At 40.0% G+C, this 22985-nt stretch overlaps 1 protein-coding gene across 1 annotated transcript in view; it reads left to right on the top strand.

Annotated features, from left to right (window-relative positions):
* SAMD12 (sterile alpha motif domain containing 12) overlaps positions 1-22985 on the top strand; it is a 173001-nt gene that overhangs the window by 4075 nt on the left and 145941 nt on the right. The window contains exon 2 of the mRNA XM_057367849.1: positions 13780-13955. Within this exon, the coding sequence (XP_057223832.1) occupies positions 13780-13955 (176 nt within the window). The remainder of the gene's footprint in view (positions 1-13779; positions 13956-22985) is intronic.

The following is a 22985-nucleotide window of genomic DNA, read 5'->3' as shown; positions in this document are numbered from 1 at the left end:
AGGACATTTTGGGGGTGGCATCCAGGTTAACTGCTGCAGGACAGAGTTATTTGCAGCTTGTAACCAACTTCTGTCAGAGTGATCCTGTGAATTTCAGCTATGTGMTGTACCTTGGTTGAACGCCTTCAGTGCCTAGCAACTCCATGGATATTGAATGCTACCATGTGTTTCTTCAGAGACTTGAGATACGGTGAGCTCATAGATGTGCTATGCTAGCTCTGCCAAGAATGTTAAAGCGAGTTCAGGATCRCCCAGAGGACAGCTTTGAAGCAGCTTTCAGTGTAGGTACCTATCAAGCTGTTCCAGGGTGTGCCCAAAAGTACAACTCTTTTGACAGGTATTCAGTTATTCAACTTCGTCTTAGTCCTATACCCACTTCAAGCTCAGACTGGATATGTCTCCRTATCTAAGTTTCCAAGGAATGGAATAGATGGTGCTTCAGCACATTTACTTGCCTATGGAGCAAAGAAGTAACAAACCCTGTGATTCAAAAATAGCACATACTTCCATTAGTGTTTTTGTTTTCTTCAGTGATTTCTACCTCTTCTTAGCTTGAGGGACTCAGACATGTGGCTTGGAAATAGCTGCCAGTTAGAAGCAAGACTGAGAGACAGATCTCAACTCTCCAGTTGAAACAGTCACTTTGGGTCATAGCAGAGGACGTGGGTAAGACCAGTGCTGGAGTTACATTGGACAGTGAGGCATTAGATTTGATCRTCAGCCTTTGGTCTTATGTTCTGTATGTTACTTTCTGACTATGCATCAGGAATTATGAGATTCCAGACTGGAACATATGTCTTCTCCTATCCACATTCATGTGGCAGCCTTCTTGCTGGGCTGTAACATCTACACTTATTTTCTTGCTCAGCAAAAGCACAGCCTGTCTCCTGCCCCCATAGTGTGCATACTGCCTGGTGGTTGTGTGTACTTTTCTTCTTTGAACCACTGCTTAGAGCTTTCCAATGAATGTTGCTACATTTGAAAGGGAGGCTGTGAGCTGAAGTTCAGAAGGTGCATTCCATGGTGGGAATTTGAGTTCCCATAATGAATGTGACAACAAAGAATGTCACAATGGAGTCTCTTTTGGATGTATTCAGAGTGAGTGGAGAGTGGATATGATGGAAATTATGTGAATATTTTCCCCTCCCTGCTTTTACAAAGAAACCCATATTAGGCAGGAATCAAGGTATCAAGTACAGACTTGGTGTGGTACTKTGTTTCCCTCTGATGAAATATGGTTGTAGGATAAGAGTGCTTCTGGAAACTCARAAATACCTTCAGGTAAACCACTTTAAATACAGTTCCTTGAGTGTTTGACCTTACCCTTTAAAATACTTGGAAGTCTTAGAAGCTAAGGGAGGATGTTGACTAAGATAAATTTACTGGTTCAGTACAATTGAGTCCCATTATAAGGTTAAAACTGTCAGGTGGTGGTAATACGTGGGCAAAGGTAAGGAGTGATGCTTTGAAAGTTCATGTGCTTTCTCCACCAAGAAGGGAATGCAAGTGAGCAAATGACAGTCGTTAGTAATTGAAYGCATTTCCTAACATACTACTGGAAAGTACTGACAAAACCTGTAGTGACATTGTAAAATCTCATGGTTACTGCTTAAATGGAAATTATAAAATAGAACTGTTCTCRAGATTTTGGAGGGTTTTTTTTGGTGAAGAGTTCTTCTGCATTGTCCAAGCATGGTGGACAACATCCAAGGAGGTAGTGTAGCTTTGTTCCTCTTGTTTACAGCTCAGTGTATGAGGTCAGGCAAGCCACTTAGAGCCAGTCTCTAGTGCTCCCCAGTGTTGCTGTGTCACAAGGGCTATGGCAGGAGAACAGCAGTGAAAGGCTCAGGGCAAGGCTCTGTAGCTGCATGGTGTCAAGAGTCACAGACTGGTGCTGGCTGTTGAGCTGATATCCATGGAGAGGTTTGCTGGTGGGTGCAGAACTTGATATCTGTGGAGCACTGTAAGTTTTTGTTTCACCCATTGGTCTCTGACAGTAACAGAGCTAGTTTGCAGAGGTAGTAGAGCTGTTAGAGGGCTACTTTTCAGTTCAGAGTATTGAGTCTGTTGGTCTGATAGGGATAATGCGCCTGCTTCTGGAGCCAAATTTCTCTGTTTTCCTGTCTGAGACAGCTTTACCCTCTTGTGCCCTGTTTTATCTCTTCACTGTCTCTCCTTTTGTCCAGACTGTGTGATCTCTAATGCAATGCTCCTTTCTGTGAACAAGATACTCAGAATTTAGAACTGGGAAGTCCTGTTGTGGGTTATTTCTCATGAAAGCTGTTGTCAGTGAATGGATACAGGTATTTACCCTTGCAGATTAACAATTGAACAGCTCAGCCCTCAATTATCTGTTCAAAACATGCAGAGAATGTAGAAGGAGTAGTTCTGGAAGATGCCAAAGGCAAAGGTGGAGAAAAGGGCTAAAAAATGGAGCAATTTTGAAGTCATCTGAAGCTGGCTGCTTGCAGCTGGTCAGAATAGCAAATAAGATTTCTGTAACTATGAGGAGAGCTCAGAATGAGGCAAGGAAGATCATTGTTTCTGAATCATTGCATATTGCTCTTGTATTGTGAATGGTCCCTGCAGTTTTTTCTTGCCACACCCCAAAAGGAGAGGATTGGAAAGAATACAGAAAAGAACAGTCAGCTGGTCAGAGACATGGTATGTTCGCTAAGGTTACAAATACTATCATTCTTCAGTATGGAAAAGAGATGATCATGGAGAGAATCCTTTGGCCTTGATGAATGGTTTGGAGAAGGTGGAAAAAGGAACTAGTTCACWAGGCAGAACAATGACACTGTAGGGTTTTGTGCTTTAAATTAAAAAAGGGAAGTAGTTTTTCATATAAYCCAGAGTTCACCAGATGTACTTTTAACCTTGAGAGTCATTCCTAACGTGGCAAGGCAGGATCAATTCATGTATGCCCTGTTCTCATTCTGTTTTTTCTTAAGCAGTGGCATAAAGGGTTGGACTTTTAGTCTGACCCAGCCTGATGACTTTTATGACAAAGTCTAACTCATGTGCTCTGTCCAGAACAACTCCACTCACCACAAGTGGTGAGTGATTGCACCAGGTAATCAAAAGGGAAATTTGGCCAGGACAACCCAGAAACAGAGAGGAGATGGGAAATTAGGCACTGAGCTATACAAATGTCAACAGGCAGGRTTGTGATGCATAAGATGTGTTTTCCTAGTATGTAAGACTCATACTGCTCTGTAAGAGGAACTGTGTGCTATGGCAGATCGATGGGATTTGGGAGAAGGAGAAGCCCTGAATTAGGCTGCAGCTGTAGAATGCCATCCTGGAAAATACTGATTCTCCACAGCAGGTGGGGATGGAAACACCTGGACTAACCTCTACAAATGAGGTTATTGAAATGAAATATGGTCTGAGAGAGACCTTCTGGAAAACCTGAAGCATATTACATCTACAGATSTCAGCTGTGGTGGCCTTGGGTAGGTTTTATGGTCCCTCACCTTTGCATAGGGTCCTCCTTCTCTCTACAGAAGTGCCCTGTGGCAAAAGGACTGTAAAAGAGTGAGAGWGTTGCTGTTAATAGCTGCCTGTTCTCTGTGCAGCATGAGCTAAACTTGGCATTAAAGAGCAGGTTCATTACTTGAAACAATAAGAATTCACCATCATTTGTGCTGCTCCTGGATACAGGAAGCAGATGTGCAGGGGACTGAACTTGGGCTGAAGTGAACTCTACATTCAGTTAYGGGAGGGATGGGATTGGCAAGAAGAAGAGTGTGAGGAAGACAGTGTGGATTTTAGCCTGTCTATAGTGTAGCCCTGTCCATCTCTATATGGTGTGGAACTTTGCTAGCTCCAGTTCTTCAGCTGAACATTCAGGTCATTACCTCCATCCAGTCCCCCACTCATTTGCTCTTCTCTGCCCTGTCTTTGTGGCTTTTTWAAAAAAGAAATTTATTTTCTTCCCCCAGAGGCAATTKTGGTTGAGTTGATTTGCTTCTCTGYAAATAACCTAGTAAAAGCAAGAAAGAGACTTAATAATGCTGTTTCATAAACATAAAGAAAGAGAATTGTMATGTSCATCAATAGAAGCTTTCTCTCAGAGTGTCCTCTGCGTGCTCTCTGTTGATGGTTTGTTGCTACACAAATCATCTGGGATACTAGAGTGAGTAGGATACAGTGGTATGAGTAAGCAGTAGGAGGTGAAGAATTTTACTGGGGGAAGGAAAGAAGGCGTTTCCAGACTCTTCAGTTMAGTGTACAAGGGAAGGGATAGCCTTGAACAGTGATAAAGGAGGTAACTTTTAGGCAGTTGAGAGAAAGCCAGGACTGAAAACAGAAGTCAACTGCCAGATTGCAAACTAGTTATGCTAGTGAGAATGAATAAAGGTATTTTCCTTTGCATTTTGATGACTGTGTATCATTCGTGGGATAAGGAATAAAGCCTGGATCCACAGCTGAATTGCAGCCATTTCTGTGCCACGAGTTCAGCAGACAGCAGCTTTCATGAATAGAGCAAAGGCAGAGATCTGTGATGCATGTGTGGGACAGTGCATCTCTGATGCCATAATAATGACTTAACCTGTGTGTATCTGAACTGTTCTTTGTGTGCTGGATAGGCATGTTAGTGTTTAAAAATGGTTTTTGATGCTATGCTGGAATGCTTCTGATCATAGAATTGAATAGTACTGTTAGGACTTGAGACATTCTCAGAAACATAATTTGTGGTGAAGCATGACTAATCAACTTCCTAAGCAGTGACTGAAAGACAAGTTTCTTCCAGGATCAGTGGAAGTGATGAAGACTTGTTGCATACTCAGGGGTGGTATTTATCTWTTTTATCTCTCCATATTCTCTGTGAAATCCTTAGGCAAACTCCAAAGTAGGTAACACTGTTGCCCTAAGTCAGTTGGTAACTGACAATTGTAATGGTGAACACTTTTCCTTGTGAGAGTTATTTTATGTCCCTCACTCTTTATCTATCAATTGATTTTCTTTGTTTTTGTACATATACTTCTTATCTCTTGTGGCACTCTTTTTGCGTGCAACTTTGTGCATCTCACAGTCTTGAAATCCAGAGTGCTTCACTATTCAAGAGAATCTCTGCAGGTGCTTGCTCAAGCATTCTTATTGACTTCTTGTTTGTAAAACAAATAACCAACTATTTAGTATTTTAATTCATTGCTTAAATTATTTTCTTATGTGCAGGTGATGCATGCTACTAAGTGACCTTTATTATTTTTTCACTAGGATCCATTTTGCTCTAAGTTAATTGCATAGCTCACTTGGTCCCCTTATATGTCAGTATYCTCCTCTTCATCTAAACCTGTACAGGATTTGTGGTAGCCTGGCATTATTTATTCACTGAATAGGTTCATTTTTCAATGTACCTCTGCTGCTAGCATGAATTCAAGAGCTGCWTGTACAAAGTGTACCTTCATTAAAATGGAATGAGAAAATGCTTTAGGAATAATTTGGCTATCCAATCACTGTGCCTGCTTTTTATCATGAAATCCTGTTGCTGTTATAAAGGCTGAACTTGCATTGCTGAGGCTCCAAGGTCTATCTGGCATAGTGATGACATGCAGTCTGTCTCCTGAAGAGCAGGTGTAAAAGAAACTGTTTACAGAATTTGCTAAAATCTGTGAGATAGGAGATGGGAAGTAGATATTGCCATACATAAAATAGTTTCTAGTAGGAAAATTGTAAAGAATGCCTAAGGAAATTTTTTAGCTGGAGAAATTTAATTACATACATATCTTGATGGGATGAGGGTCTTAGTAGGCAGAGTCAACYCTTACAAGAAGAGAATTTCTTTTTCTTGGCTTAGTGTTTTTGTTCTGTAGAGAGCTAAGGGGCCTTTTCTCTCTACACAAGATTTGTTTGGCCTTCAACCAAATTATTTAGTTTAGTTTGATTCCAGGTATGAAAGTGCGAAGTTACTCATTCTGGTTTCTTGATATATTTCTGATGCTGTACAAGACTTTACCAATACACCATCTCATAGCTGAAGTATGTTTGAGAGATGTATATGAAGTGTAGTAGCTTGTTGCAGAAAATACACTTTTTCTGTGGTTTTCTTTGTCTTTAGTTTTGGGGATTTTTTCATTGTTTCTGGAGAGAGTGAATGGCTTGTAGTAACTGGCTTGTCACCATTGGTTGACTACCCCATTGTCTAGCTAGAGRTGTTCAGGGAAATTATATCAGGAGTGCTGTTACCTTAAATTTTCTAAAGGGGTAAAAAAGGCAAAAGCCCCAAAAGTCACAGTTGCAATGTAAAGTGAACACTCCATCTCTGAACACTTTATCCTTTTCTGCCTCTATCCACTTCCTACACCTGTGTCCCCTTTGTTCTGCCCTTCCTGCCCTCTTGACCCRGTTCAATGTCCACTTCCTTGCTGCTGAGCTGTCACTTGCTCTTCAAGATACTTCCCAGCTGCTGGGCATGTCCCATTGCTTTAACRAAGACTTGATTGTAAAATCCACGTCTTGTAAGAAGCATGTTTGTTGTTAAAGTGATTAATTGATGAATTAGTTGTCATGATAACGAGAGGCTAGAAAGACAAGCAACTCTCTGGAGGGACCTGCAGGTACRGGTGTGTGTGTCAGTGGCTACCAAGGCTTGCTGCCTGTGTCTGCCTGAGCTTTGTACTCCAAGCTGTGGGTACAGCTCATCAGTAGCAGCAGTTTACAGTGCACTCCACAGCTCAGTGCTGTCCTGCCTTTTGGCAGGACATGTTTGTAATTGCTTAATGCAGCTTTTTGAYGCTGACCAACAGAAGCAGATAGCTAGATGCCAATATTACTTCGGTTAAGTACTTTGGGATTTCAGCCTTACAGGAGGTTTGTGGTGAATTTGTGTTATTTGTATTGAAGTAGAAAAGGTCCTGACTGATTTGCTGGGCTTCTTTTCTCTTTATGTATGCTGCTGATTTTGCGGCCATTGAACAAACAGGTTTGAGAAACAAAGCGGGCAAAATCTTGAAGTTACTTGCTCAGCAGGTTGCCAGCAGTATTTATTAGGTTGCAACATAAGCAGCAAATTGTATTCATGTGAAACTGACTRCATTTTCAGCTTGTCCAAAGTGATGTGATGGGGGAACTGCATAAATTTACATTMGGTGGACAGAGAAGTAATTCTGGTTGGTAAAAGTCAGATAGTTTTTTAGAACTAGAACCTGTTAGAAGGTGATTGATGAGGTAGATGGACCATCTACAGGAATTACAGAAACTGATTACTGTGAGAAAAAAATCTGCCAGACAAAGTAGTCAAAATAATCCTAAATTTTATAGCAAAAATTAAAGCCATCTTTATTTGCTGGTTTTAATCTTGTTTTTTACTGTTGTAGAAGTGGTACTAACTGCTCAGGTCAGACATCTTTGAAATAATCCCATGTTTTCTAGGGATATGCAGAGCTACTAATGAAGTATAAGCTTCTTGAAATACAAGAAGGGCTTTGCAGTGCAGATCCTTCTTTCTTATTGGGTCGGTGTGAGGAGGTATCTCAATCTGAACCAGACTTCAGTGCTCTCAGTGTGAATGTCTCCTCTCTGWTCAACCCAGGTAAAGCAGGCTGTGAGTGTAGGCAAGCAAAAAGCCTCAGGGATGCTTTCTGACTACTCTGGGTTGAAATGCAGCATCTGGAAGTGTACAGAACTCTCACTGAAAATGCTGACTGCAAAATTTGATGTGGTTGGAGGTTTGATTTGCTTTTGACAAAGAAAAGGGCAGAGATGGAAGGAACAAGTTCAGTGAGAGCTGCTGTCCAAATGTCTGTTTCCCTGGAAATCCCTGTTAAATCTTCRTGACTACTGAGATGACTGAGAAGATATTTGGACCCTTTTTATAAGGTCCCTGCCATGACCAACCTGAGTTTGTTAATGTTCAAGCTATATGGATGAACTTTTGTCTGTCCTTTTCAACAATGGCCTTTTATGGTGGGAGTAGCAGGTGGATTGTATGGACTTACCTCTTAGCATTGTGCAGCTAAGCCTGGGGAATGAATACATAAAATGGAGCTTGTAAGGTTGCCAGTATTTGMCACATGAAAGTTTTCTAAGGATTGTTAGAAGTTGGATGGGTATCTCCTGTGCCTGCTTTTTGTCTCTGAATAGCAAAAGCTAGCATATGACTATGATGCACACAGAACAGGGCACATGAGTAAGAAGATGCTATTTTTACTCCATCACTTTTTAGAATAGAACAATTGTTATTGCATGTAACTCAAGTACCTGCCAAATATGCTTTAATGTAGCCTTAATTGATCTGCTTAAAATTTTAAGCAGCCAGCAGTATTCCCACTGAAATACGTAGTTATGAAATGTTTGACAYGGTAGGCAGTGAGTGCACAGAGGTAGCAATTGATCATAGATTTATCTGTTAAGCCTTGAGCCTACAGATGGAGAGACAAAGACTTTCCATCTGCCCRTGCAAAACTTTGGATGTATCAAAGCTGTGTTTTGAAGAGTGCCTTCAGGCTTTTTTCCAGACAGGATTCACAGAGTACCCTCTAGGAAAAGACAAGGCTTGCCCCCAGATGCCAGTAACTTTTGATGGCTCTTGATGACTTCTGTGTACCATCAAGCATGCTCAGACAAGCTGTCTCTTGGCTGCTTGCCATCTGGGAGGCAGGCATGCATGGGAGAAAGGTAGCCGGGGGACAGAGCATTCCTGTTGCCCTGCGAGCTCTCCTTTCAAACTGCATGTGCACTCTGTAAGGATCTGTGTGGGCACGGAACTGGCTCACATRTATCAGCCAGCTTCTGCAGGGCAACAAATTATCTTGCTCTATATGTGTAGAAAGGGCTTGAGTCTGTGTTCTGCCATACATAAAAAAACACACCATGTTGTGTTAATTTCCCGTTTTTTTTTTAATTGCAATAATTTCCCTGGTTTTTTTTTTTAGGACAGATGTGGGATCATTTTTCCATTTTGGRTGCTCCACTTGCTACTTTTCTCACGGAGCTTTTCACTCTCATAACTTGGCAGATCTCAGCAGTCTTTTATTTCAGTTCTGAAAAAGTGGGTATTTTCTATTAGACTCAGCTCTACCATTAAGTTAGGAGTACAAGAGCACTYAAGTACCTTTGTTTTAAAGAATAGTTTGTTTCATAAATGTAATCTGTGGATCTATGTTATTGTGTCAGCCAGCACCATTCATTATGTGCTTGTTGCTGTGCAGTCAGAGTTCTACAGAACATCCACCCTCCTTCCTCTAAAGGAAGCAAGTTCCCACCACAGAAAGCTTTCAATACAAGTTGAACAACAATTGTTGGGGGAGTATGAAGAGAGACATGGCATTAATCAGCTGAGATGGGGTTTTCAGCAGGGAAAGGAGAATAGGAAGTGATCTGAAACTGGATGAAAGRTTGTATTACTGAGACATGTGGATGATATATGAATATTGAGATTGTATGGAAGAACAYTGGAAGAGGTTAGTTTGAAAACCTAATGATACTGCTGCTATCTAGTGCAATTAGGCTGATACTATAGCTGATTTGGAGGGTGTTTGTTGTCTTGATGTACTGTTACAGTTTGGGATTGATGAGGTGGATGTAGTTTGGTAGAATGGAGAGGTGCTGAGGCAATAGGGGTACTGTTAAAGGAGCAGTGTGRGAAAATGGTCTGAATACAGAGGGCAGGATGAGCAAGCATTAGCCTGTACCAGAATAAGAAGGAGTAATGGTCTGGACAATACCTTAGCCAGAAACTACTTTGTCTGTAGGTAGAATTTTTTCCAAACAAAAGGCATTTAAGATGTGTCAGCTAAGAGAGTCAGAGTGCTTGGGCTATGGTAAAGTTAGTGGCCTGTGATTATTTTCTAGGAGCTGTTTGACTCAGTTCTGTGGGACATTAGCCGTGGGTGCTGTCAGCCTCCCAAGCCCCATTAGGTTTGATAGTTGATCCTGAGTTTAGAGCTGACCTTATCTAGCTAAAATGATATAAGGTGTGGATTTAAGAAGAGAATAAATTGTTATTGACCAAACATTGAGCTCTTTTGCTGCTTTTAAAAAATCTTGAAAAGGAACCATTTTAGTTTGTATTGACATGTAAAAGGAGGGAGGAGTAGCCTCTGTCTGCCACAGAGATGGATCTATGTATTTCTGTGTAGTAACAGGAAATAACAGACCTATGCAAGCAAATATTCCTTACTTCCTATCTGCGTGGCCGAAGGTTGGAGGTAGCACTAGAAGAAAATAATAGAGCTGGAGTCAGGATGCATCATGACAAAGATAAGCTTTGCCAAGTGATTGAGATACTTACTCTGCTTAGGAAATAAATACCCTAGAAAATAACAATATTGCCTCTCCTTGCTCTCCCCCCACCACCACCTTTCAATATTAGCAACTCTGGAAAAGTCCCCTGAGACAGCCTGTGGTTCTTTTAACCACTCACCTGTGTTCAGTTAAAGGTAGTGGGCATCTATGTAATTGCTAGCAACCTCTTCCATTTTTTCTCTTTTRTATCCTGAAGGAGCCCAGTAAAAAGCATTGCTGAAAAAGCACTAACATTCATTACTCTTGAATGCATGATGGGCTAAGAGTCAAGCAGCATCTTGCAAAGTGACTTATTTCATTTTTAAGCCATCCAGGTGCTTATTGACTTATAAAATCATTGAAGTTGGAAAAGAGCTTTAAAATAAGTCYTACCCTTAAYCCAGCACTGACAAGTCCACCACTWGCCACATCCCCAAGTGCCACATCTGCATGTTTTTTAAATGCTTTCAGGGATGGTGGCTCCACCATTTCCCCAGGCAGCCTGTTCCAATGCCTGGCAACCCTTTCCATGAAGAATTTTTTCYTAATATTCAATCTAAATTTTCCCTACACAACTGGAGGACATTTCCTCTTGTCCTRTTACYTGTTACCTGTGAGAAGAGACTGACCCCCACCTCGCTACAGTCTTTTCTCAGGCAGTTGTTGAGAGTGATGAGGTCTGCCCTGAAACTCCTTTTCTTCAGACTAAATACCTCCAGATCCCTCAGCTGCTCCTCATCGGGTTTGTGGTTCAAACCTTCACCAGCTCCATTCCCCTTCTCTGGACTCASTCCAGCCCTTCTTGTAGTTGGGGGCCTGAACCCAGGATTTGAGGTGCAGCCTCACCAGTGCTGAGTAYAGGGGGACAATCCCTGCCCTGGTCCTGCTGGCCACACTGTTTGTGATACAGGCCAGGATGCCATTGGCCTTCTTGKCCATCTGGGCACASACTGGCTCATGTTCAGTCACTGTTGACCAGCAACCCCATGTCCTTTTCCTWCAGGCAATTTTCCAGCCACTGTTCCTCATCCTGTAGCACTGCATGGATTGTTGTGACCCAAGTGCAGGACCTGACACTTGGCCTTKTAGGACATCATTGGCTTTGGACCATCACTCCAGACTGTTCAGATTCCTCTGCAAAGCCCTCCTGTCCCCCAGCAGATCAACACTCCCARCCAACTTGGTATCATCTGCAAATTTTCTGAGGGTACCCTTGATCCCCTCCTCCAGCCTGTTGATAGATATTAAATAGAACTGGCCCTGGGGAACAGCCCCCGTGACCAGCCACCAGCTGGCTTTAACTCCATTAGCCGCCACTCTCTGGGCCTTGCCACTCAGACAGGTTTTTACCCAGTGAACRATACACCAGTCCAAGCCATGAAAAGCCATTTCTCCAGSAGAATGCTGTRGAAGACAGTATCAAAGGCTTTAGTAAAGTCCAGGCAGACAACRTCCACAGCCTTTCCCTYATCYGTCAAGTGTATCACATGGTTATAGATAGAAGGAGATAAGGTTAGTCATCAGGCTACCATGTTACTGAAACCTGTATCGTTTGCTTCCTCTAATGCATGGTAAATTGGTGTCATAAGCCAGAAGGATTTCCTTGTTCATCCCATGCCACCATTCACCCTCTGTTGTTTGGGGTCACTGGGAAGAGAGGAGTTGCAAGTAATGGGAAACTTGATGCTGGCAGTATTCTTCCAGGTGGTTTTAAGTCCTACTGTGCTATGCAATTTSTCTTTGGTAAGCACTGGAACTGGGCTGACAGCTAAAAACTGTCTGTTTCTGAATGTTGCTGTAGTGTTTTGGGGTTTCAGTGGTGTCTCTAGGAGTCTTCCTATTCAGCTGTGCAATATCCTTGCAGAAGCCAGTTGGAGGGACTTTTATGGATCGTGTTCAATACCAAATGTGTTTTCACTGCTGATCAGCCCTTGCTGGAGCAGGGTATACTTGGAGTACTTTAACAGGTTGGTTAAGATAACTTCCCATTTTTTATAAAGGAGGAAATTCATTTGGTTACTAACCAGTTTTCATCCTCACTGGGCAGTGAAAAAGTCAGTCTTGGTAGATTGCATTCATCTTTTCTGTGGTCTGGAGGATAGGCAAAGAAGTAGTAGTAGTAGTAGTGGTTAGTAGTTGCTTCAGGTAGGTAAATATGATTTAGAGGAGCTARGTAATAGTAGATGAATATAATCTAGGAGAGAGAGAATTTTTTTGGTGTCTTTAGGCACACTGATGTAAATATAAACTACAGAATCAAATTTCATTTTAAATTCCCATAGGAGGTGTTCCTGTCCCTGGCTTGCAGATGTAGGTGTTGTAGTGTTTGCAGAGATCATTTATCTTTTTCAAATATGTGGATGTTTTTAAAGATTCCAAGGGAAAAAGGTCAACATTTTGTCCTCTGCTTTAATTTTGTAACAAGGAATTGCTGTAACTTAGGCTCAAAGTTTTCAATTAAAGCTCTGGGATTTAAGCTAAATAGATTTTCAAAAGGTGCTGTAGTTAAGGAGCCCTTGGCTTTCACTGGCACCTTGAGCCAGTGTCCCATAAGAGGCTTTCAAAGGCTGATCTGTAGCTGGTAGAAACTGGCAATTTTGATTCCTTCCCCAGCTCTCCACCCTTTTCTTCTAAGGGGTAGAAGTGCAGCTTTTATTTTGGCTGTATTTTGTAGTTTAGGTTTCTATTCAGATCTGTCAAACATTGTATCACAGTATCAGAGCAAAGGTCTTTTGCACTAAGGGGAAGTTGGGACCATTAATTAAAAGTAGCACAGTTATGCAGGAACATAAATGCAAAAGTCAGTCTTACCAAAGGGACATTTCCTCAGGATCCACACATTTATAAAAYCACTACTATCTGTGTGTGCTGAAACTGAAAATTTGGGCAGGAAAAAAAGCTAYTGCCATAGTTCTAAATAGGCATTTCTGTGGTATGGTTTGCATTTGTTTTMTTTTTTCTCTGGATGCTTTCCTTATTCTACTGTCATTAGTCCTCACCTCATTATGTACTCCCAGGGAGTACATCCCTCTTGCTTGTTAGGATGGTGTAGGTGGTAACTTGCAGTGCTACAAAGGACTGAAGGGGAGATAATCAGCTGGATAAGTCATTACTCTGTGCAGAGACTGACTTGCTGATTTTTTGTGCATGGCTTACTTATCCCACATTCTTTAAAACYAAGAATGTTGTAGGAATTGAAAATGTAACAGAAAACCTTGTTTGCCTAGAAAGAAAAAATAGGTATGGTTGCATGATGAATACTTAGTAAAAGCTGTAAGCTGRGAGTCTTGGATGCTGCAGTGAATCCAGCAGAGCACAGTTCCACATGGTAGCCTGCACTAAATAAATTCATACTGTGCTGCATTCCTCTCATTTCTTTCTCAAATACCTCACCTTGAATCTACGTCAAGGTACAGATGGTTCATTTGCTTTGGTCTGAGACAAAGCTCTGGTTACCACATGGCACTTATCAGTAGTTTGTGCTAAATGTTTGAAACATTTGATTCTTCTTTCCTAAAACAGTGTTTCTCATGTTTTCTTTCCCAGCTATCCATTGCAATCTGAATCCAAATGGTATTGATCACCCTGTCCCCACAGAAGGTATTAATCTGCAACTTGAAGGTGAAGGAGTTGAATCACCCGCAGTTAAGAACACTGGTACTCCAAAAGGGCCTGAGTCAAAAGAGACACCCAAGAGACAAGTGGAACCAGAAATATCTAAGGTAGGTATGATTGCCTTCTTATTTATTTTGGTGAGTCTTAAAGAATCCAAGCTTCTTGAAGTCCTGGCTTCTGCTCAAAAAGCATTTATCATTCTGTTAAAGACAAATAAAAGTATAWAAATAGCAGTGTGAGGAAGTGGGTGTTACAGAAGCAAGGTACTACTGTGGGGTTTTAGTACACACACATCTTGAATACTGCATTATTCTATTTTTTTCTAAATGAGGATAGTTAAAATAATAGAATCTCTAATTTTCAGGCATGGTGGAGACTTTTTTCTCAGATTATTTGAGTAGCAAGCAGAATGGGCCTAAACAGGTTTTTCTTGAGGTTTTTTTTGTTTGCTTATTTATTTTTTCTTGGGGCAGATGAAGAAAASTTCTATGGATATATGAATATGTGGATTTTTATAAGTGTGCCTGATTTTAATAAACTGTTAACTCATTTTAGGTAAAATACCAGGCCAGTTCTTCTATGTCTCATATGACAGTGAACAAACATAGTTCCGAGATGAGTTCCTGAAAACAAATGTAGTGTCTGTTCTTATTCATAAGCTGCTGCCTCTTGTATGAGTGCAGMAGACAAGACTATCATGTGTAAGTGTATACAGTGTGTGCTCCAGATACTTTGGTATAGGACAGTAATTKGTCCTATAATTTGTAATTTTTAACTAGAAACATAGAATATTTAGRGTTGGAAGGGACCCCACCAGGATTATCAAATCCAGCCCCTAAATGAATGGCCCCTAAGGGGATTGAGCCCACAATCTTGGTRTTACTAGCACCAGGCTCTAACCAAGGAAGCTGGTTTCAGGGTCAAAGGAAAAATAAAACAACATTCTTGAAAAGCCTTTTCAGTCTTTCTGATTCTTAAAGGCTTAAAGCCAGGAGTTTGAGGGTAATTTCTGCAGAGTGGAAAATGGAGTTTTTACTGAATCTGACACTTTGGGARTTATTAGAGCAAATAAAATGAGTGTCTTTTTTTTTTTTTTTCTAAGGGTTCAAAAAGGCAATAGAAATTATTTCAATGAACAAATAGGAGTATTTTCTACTGCCAACAGACAATAAATCTAACAAATAATACACATATGGTTGTTGTGTATTTCACTTCTGGAATAAAACAGCATTAAATGTTTTGAGCAGTAGCATTGAACATAAAGACTTCTTATGAGTTCTTCATTCTGATTTTTATCTAAAATAGCTAGTTTAAAATTAATACAATTTCACTAATTTCATTCAGTCTTAATGCATCAAACTAGATCCTTCATCCCAGACTTGCAACAATTAAAAAAATCCTATTACTTGCTAACTATTTGGTGGTCAATTATCAAGCACCTTGCTGATTTTTCATTAACACTTGGAGAACAGGTTTGTGCTTACTGTTTGAAATATCCATTTGATAACAAGACCACCRCATTTTGGATGGGTTTTGAGACAAACCTCAGCTAATAAGGCATTCACCCAGCTTGTCACAAAAGCAAGATAACCCTGCTCATGTTTCAACATCAGGAGATTAAACTCTGCTCTGTATTGAAAGCTGAGGAGGTGTGTTAAACTTGGAGCAGATCTTTGAAGCTTGAGAGTGAAGATGCTGAATGGYGCAACAGATCTCCCAGCTGAGAATGGGCTTGTGTGTAGCTGACATGGAATACAGTCATATCAAACTTGTCTTTGCTTGCAAAAGACTTAYCCTAATGAAAAATCAGAATGAAATATGTCAGTGATTTAATGTAAGGAGCYTGTTTTCACTGTGTGAGCTGTAATTGTTGGACTGATGAATATAAAACAGGCTGTCCTTGCTGGAGACAGCTGGGGAAGAGGGGAAGCATGGTGCTCTCGAAGTACTGAAATCACCTATTGGTTTYCCACATCTGATTGAAGTAGCTTTAGTTAGAAAACTGGGCATGCTTCAGATTTAAAAACAAGCAAACAAACTGAATTTTTGGAATTTAAGCTTAATGGAATAAGCTTAGCATAATAGTATCAAGCAAATGTAATGGACTATTTTTCTGAATGTATTGCTACCTCATTAGTAACTTTGTCTTTTATGTCTGTATTAATTTAGTGATGTTTTTCAACTGGATTCATATGTTATAGCCTGAGGTGTATGGTATTTCTGGCTTGCTCTGCCTTAAATTTAAAAATTGTTTTGCTTTATCATCTAAAATATGAATATGGAATAGGATTTTAACTTGTGTAGCTTTAAGAGTTGAATTAAGCTTTTATTAGGAAACTTCATCCATGCAATCATATCTGTACAGAGGAAAGATAAGCAGGAACAGAGGAAGGTATTGTAAATAAAATATTGTGAGCAGAGCCATTTGTTTTATGTTTTCATTGCACAGTTATTTTTAAAAGGATTTCTTTGCAATCCTATGTGTTCAAATAATATTAACATATACCTCATGTAGTGAGGCCTATGTTGCACAAAGCAATGCAATGTATTGAATATAATTTATGATGCTTCCTCAGCTCTTGCCTCTGCTTTCAGCTTTCTGATTTGTCATTGAGACCACTTCCAGCACTTTTAACACCTTTGGTTTTACTGTCCAAAGAAACAAACAAAATCTCCTTGGTAATGAAGTGTCAGAAGTCCTTCTTTTTCTGTCGTCAGCTATGGCATTGAAGAACAGTAGTAATTCACGGGTTACAGACAGATTTAAAGTTCCTTTTTATGCAGCTGCTGTAACGTAAATATGGGAGTACAAGTGTTTGTTTTTGTATTTGGGATGCAGACAACAGAAAGTGTAGCTTCAGTGAAGGATCATTCATTTATAAGTCCCTGATGAATCTAATACAGGCTGACTGAGGTAGAATTATAATAGAAAATGGAACAATGAACTGAGTCTCCCTCAGCTRGTTCCCTAACAATCTTGTTACAAATGTGAGCAAGTCCAAAAACGGCCAAGATTATTCATAGCTAAACTGATGTATGTAATCCAGTCAGACTCTGATAATGTACAGGATAGAATACAAATTTAGAAAAATATATAAATTGTAAAAAACCTTCCTTTTWAAATTTATGTATATTAGTATACACATTTTCTTGATCAGTAATGGATTTCTCAGCATTCATGGTATATAAAAACAATTCAGGCAGTTAAGTTGCCATTTCTGCARAGTGGAAAAATTCATTGGAGAAAGCAAGGATAGTTTCTAATACATATTTTTTAAAATATAAATTATTTCTTTAACACCTGTATTTAACCACTGTTACGTGTGTTTTCTGGAATTATTACYTTTTTTCATTTAAATGCTACTTCTGGCTCTTATGTCTGATATGTTTGGTTTTAATATCATGGTCACAGAGTATAGTTCTGTTAAAAACAAACTGACAGAAGTTTTTCTATGCTTTTGGGAGTCCTGTACTTCTCTGAGTACAGGCTTTAAGAGAAGGCAGCTTTTCTAAGGAGATTCAGAAAACAATCTCTTGCAGCAGTTTGACTTTTATGAAGGCCTCCCACATGTTGCACTCACAAAGCCCTGGTGGTGAGCATGAGACCCAAATCTGCTCATTAGGAGGTTATTTATTCAGGGAGTTTTGAGTCCTAAGTAAGGTGTGCATGTCTGGTGACACATTTTGTCACATTATATGGTAGCAGCAGTAGCAAATAGTAAAGGCTTTTTAATGGCAACCACTGCTGTTAGACTTTTTATGTTGTGTTAGCAATTGCAGGGTTTTTTATCTGACTCGGGACAAATTAACAGTCCTTTAAAATGTTCACGAAAACTTTGGAAAGAAACTGGTAAAAGAAGTGAGAAGCTCTTGTCTTCTGTTGATTAGTGCTATRTAGATACCAGTAGATTGTACTTTCTGTTGCAGTATAGCTCATTAGTCATTTTGGTTGCTTTTGCTTTCTAAAAAAACCTGTTTTTTCAAAATTATGTTGAACACTGAAGGGCTGACTGAACTCAGTACCAAGAGAATAAGAATTTATCTCACCTTACTGGGCCCAGTTCAGGACTGACTGGTGCAAACAGTTCCACTGGCTTCCCTGGGAGGGATCTGCTCTGATTGGGAAGTGTGGGGGGTGTCAAGTGTGTCCAAGCACAGAAACATAAGGCTTTTGAGTAATAAGGGTATTATTAGAATTCTTAGAAATATTAAAATTTTGTTAGTTATTTAAATAAAAAATGTCCTGGTACTCTTCTCTAACAAGAGACTAGGAAAAATAATTTTCCAGAAGCATTATCCAGGTTTTTTTTATCAGTGGCTTCTGCTTCACAGTGTTTATCCTTTTTGGTCAAGCTTATAAAATCAGTTGGATRAGAAAAACAGTAGCAAGGTGCTGCTGTGGAGTTGCAGACAGTGTTAGGCCAGACTGGGTGAGGCTCTGAGCAATCTGATCCCATGGCAGGGCGATTGGAACTAGTTGATCATAATGATCCCTTCCAACAAAAACCATTATAACCTCACCTCCACYCCCACCTTTTTTTTTGCACTTGAGAGACACCAATGCCCGCTGAACTGAGGCAATGGGRTTTTACCATTTTGTGTTGTCTTCCTATTATCTTCCTCTTGTGACACTTCTGGTGGCCACAGGATATGGGGAAAAGAAACCAGATTGGACTGATTGAAGCTAAGAAACATTTTTCTATTGAAGTGAAGGTTCAGCAAAATCCTAGCTGGGTTGTACCACTCCTCCAGATTTTGCTTTACAATTATGTGGCAGATGTTTGAATTGCAGATCTCTGATGTTTCTGAGTGAGGTGCTGACCCTGGATGGTGAAATGTTACTTTAGTGACAGATCTTTTGCTTTTTGTAGCTTACTTTTGTGGAGAAGTAGTTAACAGATTACCAGTGTTCACATCAAATTACCCCAATGAAAGTCAATAGATATGGTGTGAGTATGATTTTTTTATTTTCCCAGTTTTTTTTCCCCTCTCCCAACTCTGACTGCAGTAGTAACAAAACRCCATGTACTGCTTTGGGTCTTATGACTAATAAAAATGGGCACATAATCTCAGTGTACGTGTATGTCTGAAGTGGATTTAAAAATATTTGGTAAATGTTATTATAACATAGCTGAAATAACTACACTTCAAGACAATGTTTTTCTAGTGTCTCATTCTGTGATTATTAGTAATACAAAATAATTAGTGTGCCTGCTTCTATCTCGATTTTCAATAGACTTTTTCATGTGTTACATAGTTAGAAGTAGCCGTGTAAATTGGGGGTTGAAATGTTTGATGTGTATGTATCCTTTCCTCTCAGCCTGTCATTCACAACTGTGACCTCTGGCTGAAGCCCGAAGTTTCTGAATGGTGCAGTGAACAAGCCTCTTATCCTGAGCAGTGAAACGGCAGTGCTGTGTGACTGTGCATTTCAAGGCAGTGAGAGTGGTGTTTCATTTATCATTCTGGGATTTCACTGGAKTGAATGAAGTGGTGAAGTAACTGTACATGTAGTGCAAAATACAGCTGCTTAGTTCAGAATCCACACTCTCACAAGCAAGAAAAACAAGAAACATCTCTCTCTGCTGGGGTCCTGTAAGCCAGTTTACCACAGGAGGACAAATGTCTGATTCAAAATCCAAGCATATTCTTCTTGTAGCATGGTTTTTGCTATTGTTGTATCATCCATTCTGGTTATAAATAGTTCAATATGAAGGCTCACATCCTTATAGCAAGGTTTCTACATTCAGCATAAAAGATCTGGCTTCACCTGTTCATCCTGTTCACAAGGACTGCATGTATGGGATTCTGAAAAATGTCATCTGCCCTGACAGGARCCATGTGGAAGTGGGAGATCTTGACACATTAGTTTGTTGTGCTCTGTCCAGGACAGCAAGGGAAAGGAAGGACAGGTGGAAAGGAGTGTTAGTTGTGTACGCCTTTGCCCCTCCTCTCAAAGTGGGATTATTTTCCTATTGCTCTTCTCCCCATAGGAAGTCAAAATAATGAGTTTAGACTAATTCTTACCTCTTCAGGTGGTGTAAGTAGAACAGGTGAATAAACAAGTTTATTCACAAAGACATTATTGATTTGCATTCCAAACTAAGGGGATCCTTTATGAAGTTCACCAGTGCAAGCATGCTCTATTTATGGCTTCAGTCCATCAGGTAATACTAGGAAGAGGAATTTCTGTTAGGCTTTTTACAATTAGACTTTTTAACAGTTGGACTGTTACTCAGAAAAAAATCAAGGATGAAAACATTTTCGGTAGTTGCATGCACACAAATGCTTGCATGTGGAGCCATCAAGGTGCTGGCTCCTGGGAAGCAGTGCAGTCTGTGACCCTGAGGTGTGCTCGGRGCTACACAAGTGCACAGCAACGAGGTGGCTTTTGCTGCAGGGAGCAGTCCTTGTATAGGGCTGCCTTGAGCAGATGGTTACAAAGAGGCAGCTGAGAGAGCATAAGGAAGAAAGTGTAGTCTGATCTGACTCCTGTTGGCCTGTGGAAGCTATCAATGTGAAATTTGTGTTCTTTCCCATTACATTAGTGTGAAAAGGAGCAGCAATTGCAGTACGTATTAGCAAACATAAGCAGTAAAAAGCTGTGGTAGTACTTCAGAAATAAGTGGGATGTCTAATACTATAGATACATGTAGACACAGATGCCTCATTTAAAAGAACTTCACTTCAGGGAAAAAGAAATGTGGATAAAAAGATGGAGTGGCTTTTAGAGGAAAAAGCAATTCCTACAGTGTGGATGTGTAATGTACTTACAGTGCCTGTTCTGCTRCTTGCCTCATTGTGAAGCTGTTACACAAAGCCATCCAAACCCTCTGCTTCCACTATGAAGCTACTTTAAGGGMTTCAGAAATAAAGCAGTATTTTAATGACACAGCTGCATTGTTGGGGATGGAAAAATATAGAATTCCCTGGTCAAGAAAATAGTAGCATTATGATTAGAGGGATTACAGAATGTCCTATACAAAAATTTAGCCTTTAAAATGGAAAATGCTCTGCTGCTGACACTGCAGGTCTGCAAATGGTGCATCTCACCTAAGTTATAACAATAATTTTATTAATCTGCCTTGTGTTTGCTGAACACTTCTGGACAAAACTGTTTGGCTGTTGCCATAGTCGCTATAGAATCACAGAATGCTTTGTTTTGGAAGGGACCATAATGATCATCTCATTTCAGCCACCCTGCCGTGGGCAGGGACACCTTTCACTAGACCAGGTTGCTCAGAGCTCCATTCACCTGGCTTTGAACACTTCCAGGGATGGAACATCCMCTTCTCTGCATAACCTGTTCTAGTGCCTCAATGTCCCCACAGTAAAGGTTTTTCTAATAGCTAATGTAAACCTATCATCTTTCAGTTTGAAAGATGTCTCCCACTTCCCCTTGTCTTCTCACTACCTGTCCTTGTAAAAAGTCTSTTCCATCTTCCTTGTAGGATTCATTCAGGTATTGGAAGGCTGCAGTTGGGTTACCCAGAGCCTTCTCTTCTTCAGGCTGAACAATCCCAGTTCTCAGCCTTTCCTCATAGGAGAGGTGCTCCATCCCTCAGATTATCCTGGTGACCTCCTCTGGACTCACCCCAAGAGATCCATGTCCTTCTGTGCTGGGGACCTCAGAGCTGGATGCAGCACTGCAGGTGGGGTCCCACCAGTAGAAACAGCTGCTGGGGAGAGGGGCATTTCTTTGGGTTACAGGAAKCTGTTATATTGGCCAATTTTGCCAATTAAAAAAATGTTGCATTTCCTGCTCATACAACTGCTGGCAGTCATGAATGGTCTGGAACATCAGTTCTTCCATCTTCCTTACATCCTAGTTCCTTACCCAGAGATCATAGTTATTACTCGTAGGGGCTGTTGCCAGAAGATGTACTTGGTAGAATGAATTCTACCAATGTCTAGGAATTAATACTGTGATGATGCATCAAGCTGCATTTCTGGGGTTAAATGTGTCTTTGACATACTTATCTAAAAATAGGAAACCTTCTGCACTGAACAAGGTAGACTTGCAGCAAATCTTGAGGCCTTTTTTCTATCTTTAACATAGAAAATCTCGTAAGTGGGTATTATGTTCCACCAATTTTCCTTTTTTCTCTAATGTCTGTAAGTGCATCCATCAGCTACTGATGACTTTGCTGACCTAGACACCCTCTACTTCTTTTGCCTTTTTTTTTCTTGCTTTAAACAAAAGCATGACAATAGAGTCTGTACCTAATGGTTTTAGAACTGCTATTAATTCATCTGTCATTCAAGGCTGATTGCTTTCAATCTTACCAGTATGCTTTRGATTGTGAAAAATGTTGTGGATGTGTTTTCATTATTGAAGGGTAGACGTGACTGAACTTCAGTCTATGCTATGAAATATATGCTGAAAATACAGTGTTTTATCTAAATAAAGCTTATGTATAAGTTGGAAGATGTATTTTTAAATGATCAGTATTCTTATTGGGGTAAACATAGAAACTTCTTCTGAAGGTAAAGGCTATCATAATAGTATATTCTCCTTCTAGATACAAGACTGTCTCAAACTTATTTTTCTTTTAGTAAGTCAGAATTCTGACTTCTTTTTAGGTTTGTCCTGAAGAACAAATAGCTTAATTGTCAACATTTCAGCTTTAGGTGGTAATGTGAAGTTGATGAGGAAAAATAAGATTGTTATTCCGTGTACTAAGCTTTCCTGAAGCCTTTACTGTTGACAGTAGAAGAATRATCTGAAGTGCTTGTTAAGGTTCATGCTTATTAAACTGTCACCATGGTTTTCTTTTTCTGTAGGGAAGGCTACTTTGTGGCTTGCAAACTGTAGTTAATTTTCCATAGTAACTAGTAGCAGATTATTTTGGAAAAGTTTTTTTCCTGAATAATTAGCTGCTTCGTTTTCCATAGCTGCTGTTTCGTGTTCCCTCACTCTCTTTTGAAATATTGTAATATTGGAAGGTCTTAGTTTTTAAAGAGTATTTTTGAAGTGGAGAAGAAAATAAAGAGTAGTGCCAAATGAAACGCTTGTATCAGTTRAGTTGATTAAACTGTCAGATTCAGATGAAATTGAATTAGTTGCGTGTGTCCATTTACATACAGCACCTTCTGCCTTTTGATGGGAAGTAAACAGTGTAAGATACTACCTCTCT

The sequence above is a fragment of the Malurus melanocephalus genome, unplaced genomic scaffold (assembly GCF_030028575.1).
Source record: "Malurus melanocephalus ecotype Western Australia unplaced genomic scaffold, MMel_1.1 scaffold_3, whole genome shotgun sequence".
Lineage (NCBI taxonomy): Eukaryota > Metazoa > Chordata > Aves > Passeriformes > Maluridae > Malurus > Malurus melanocephalus.
This window is presented reverse-complemented; position numbering and strand designations above follow the sequence as displayed.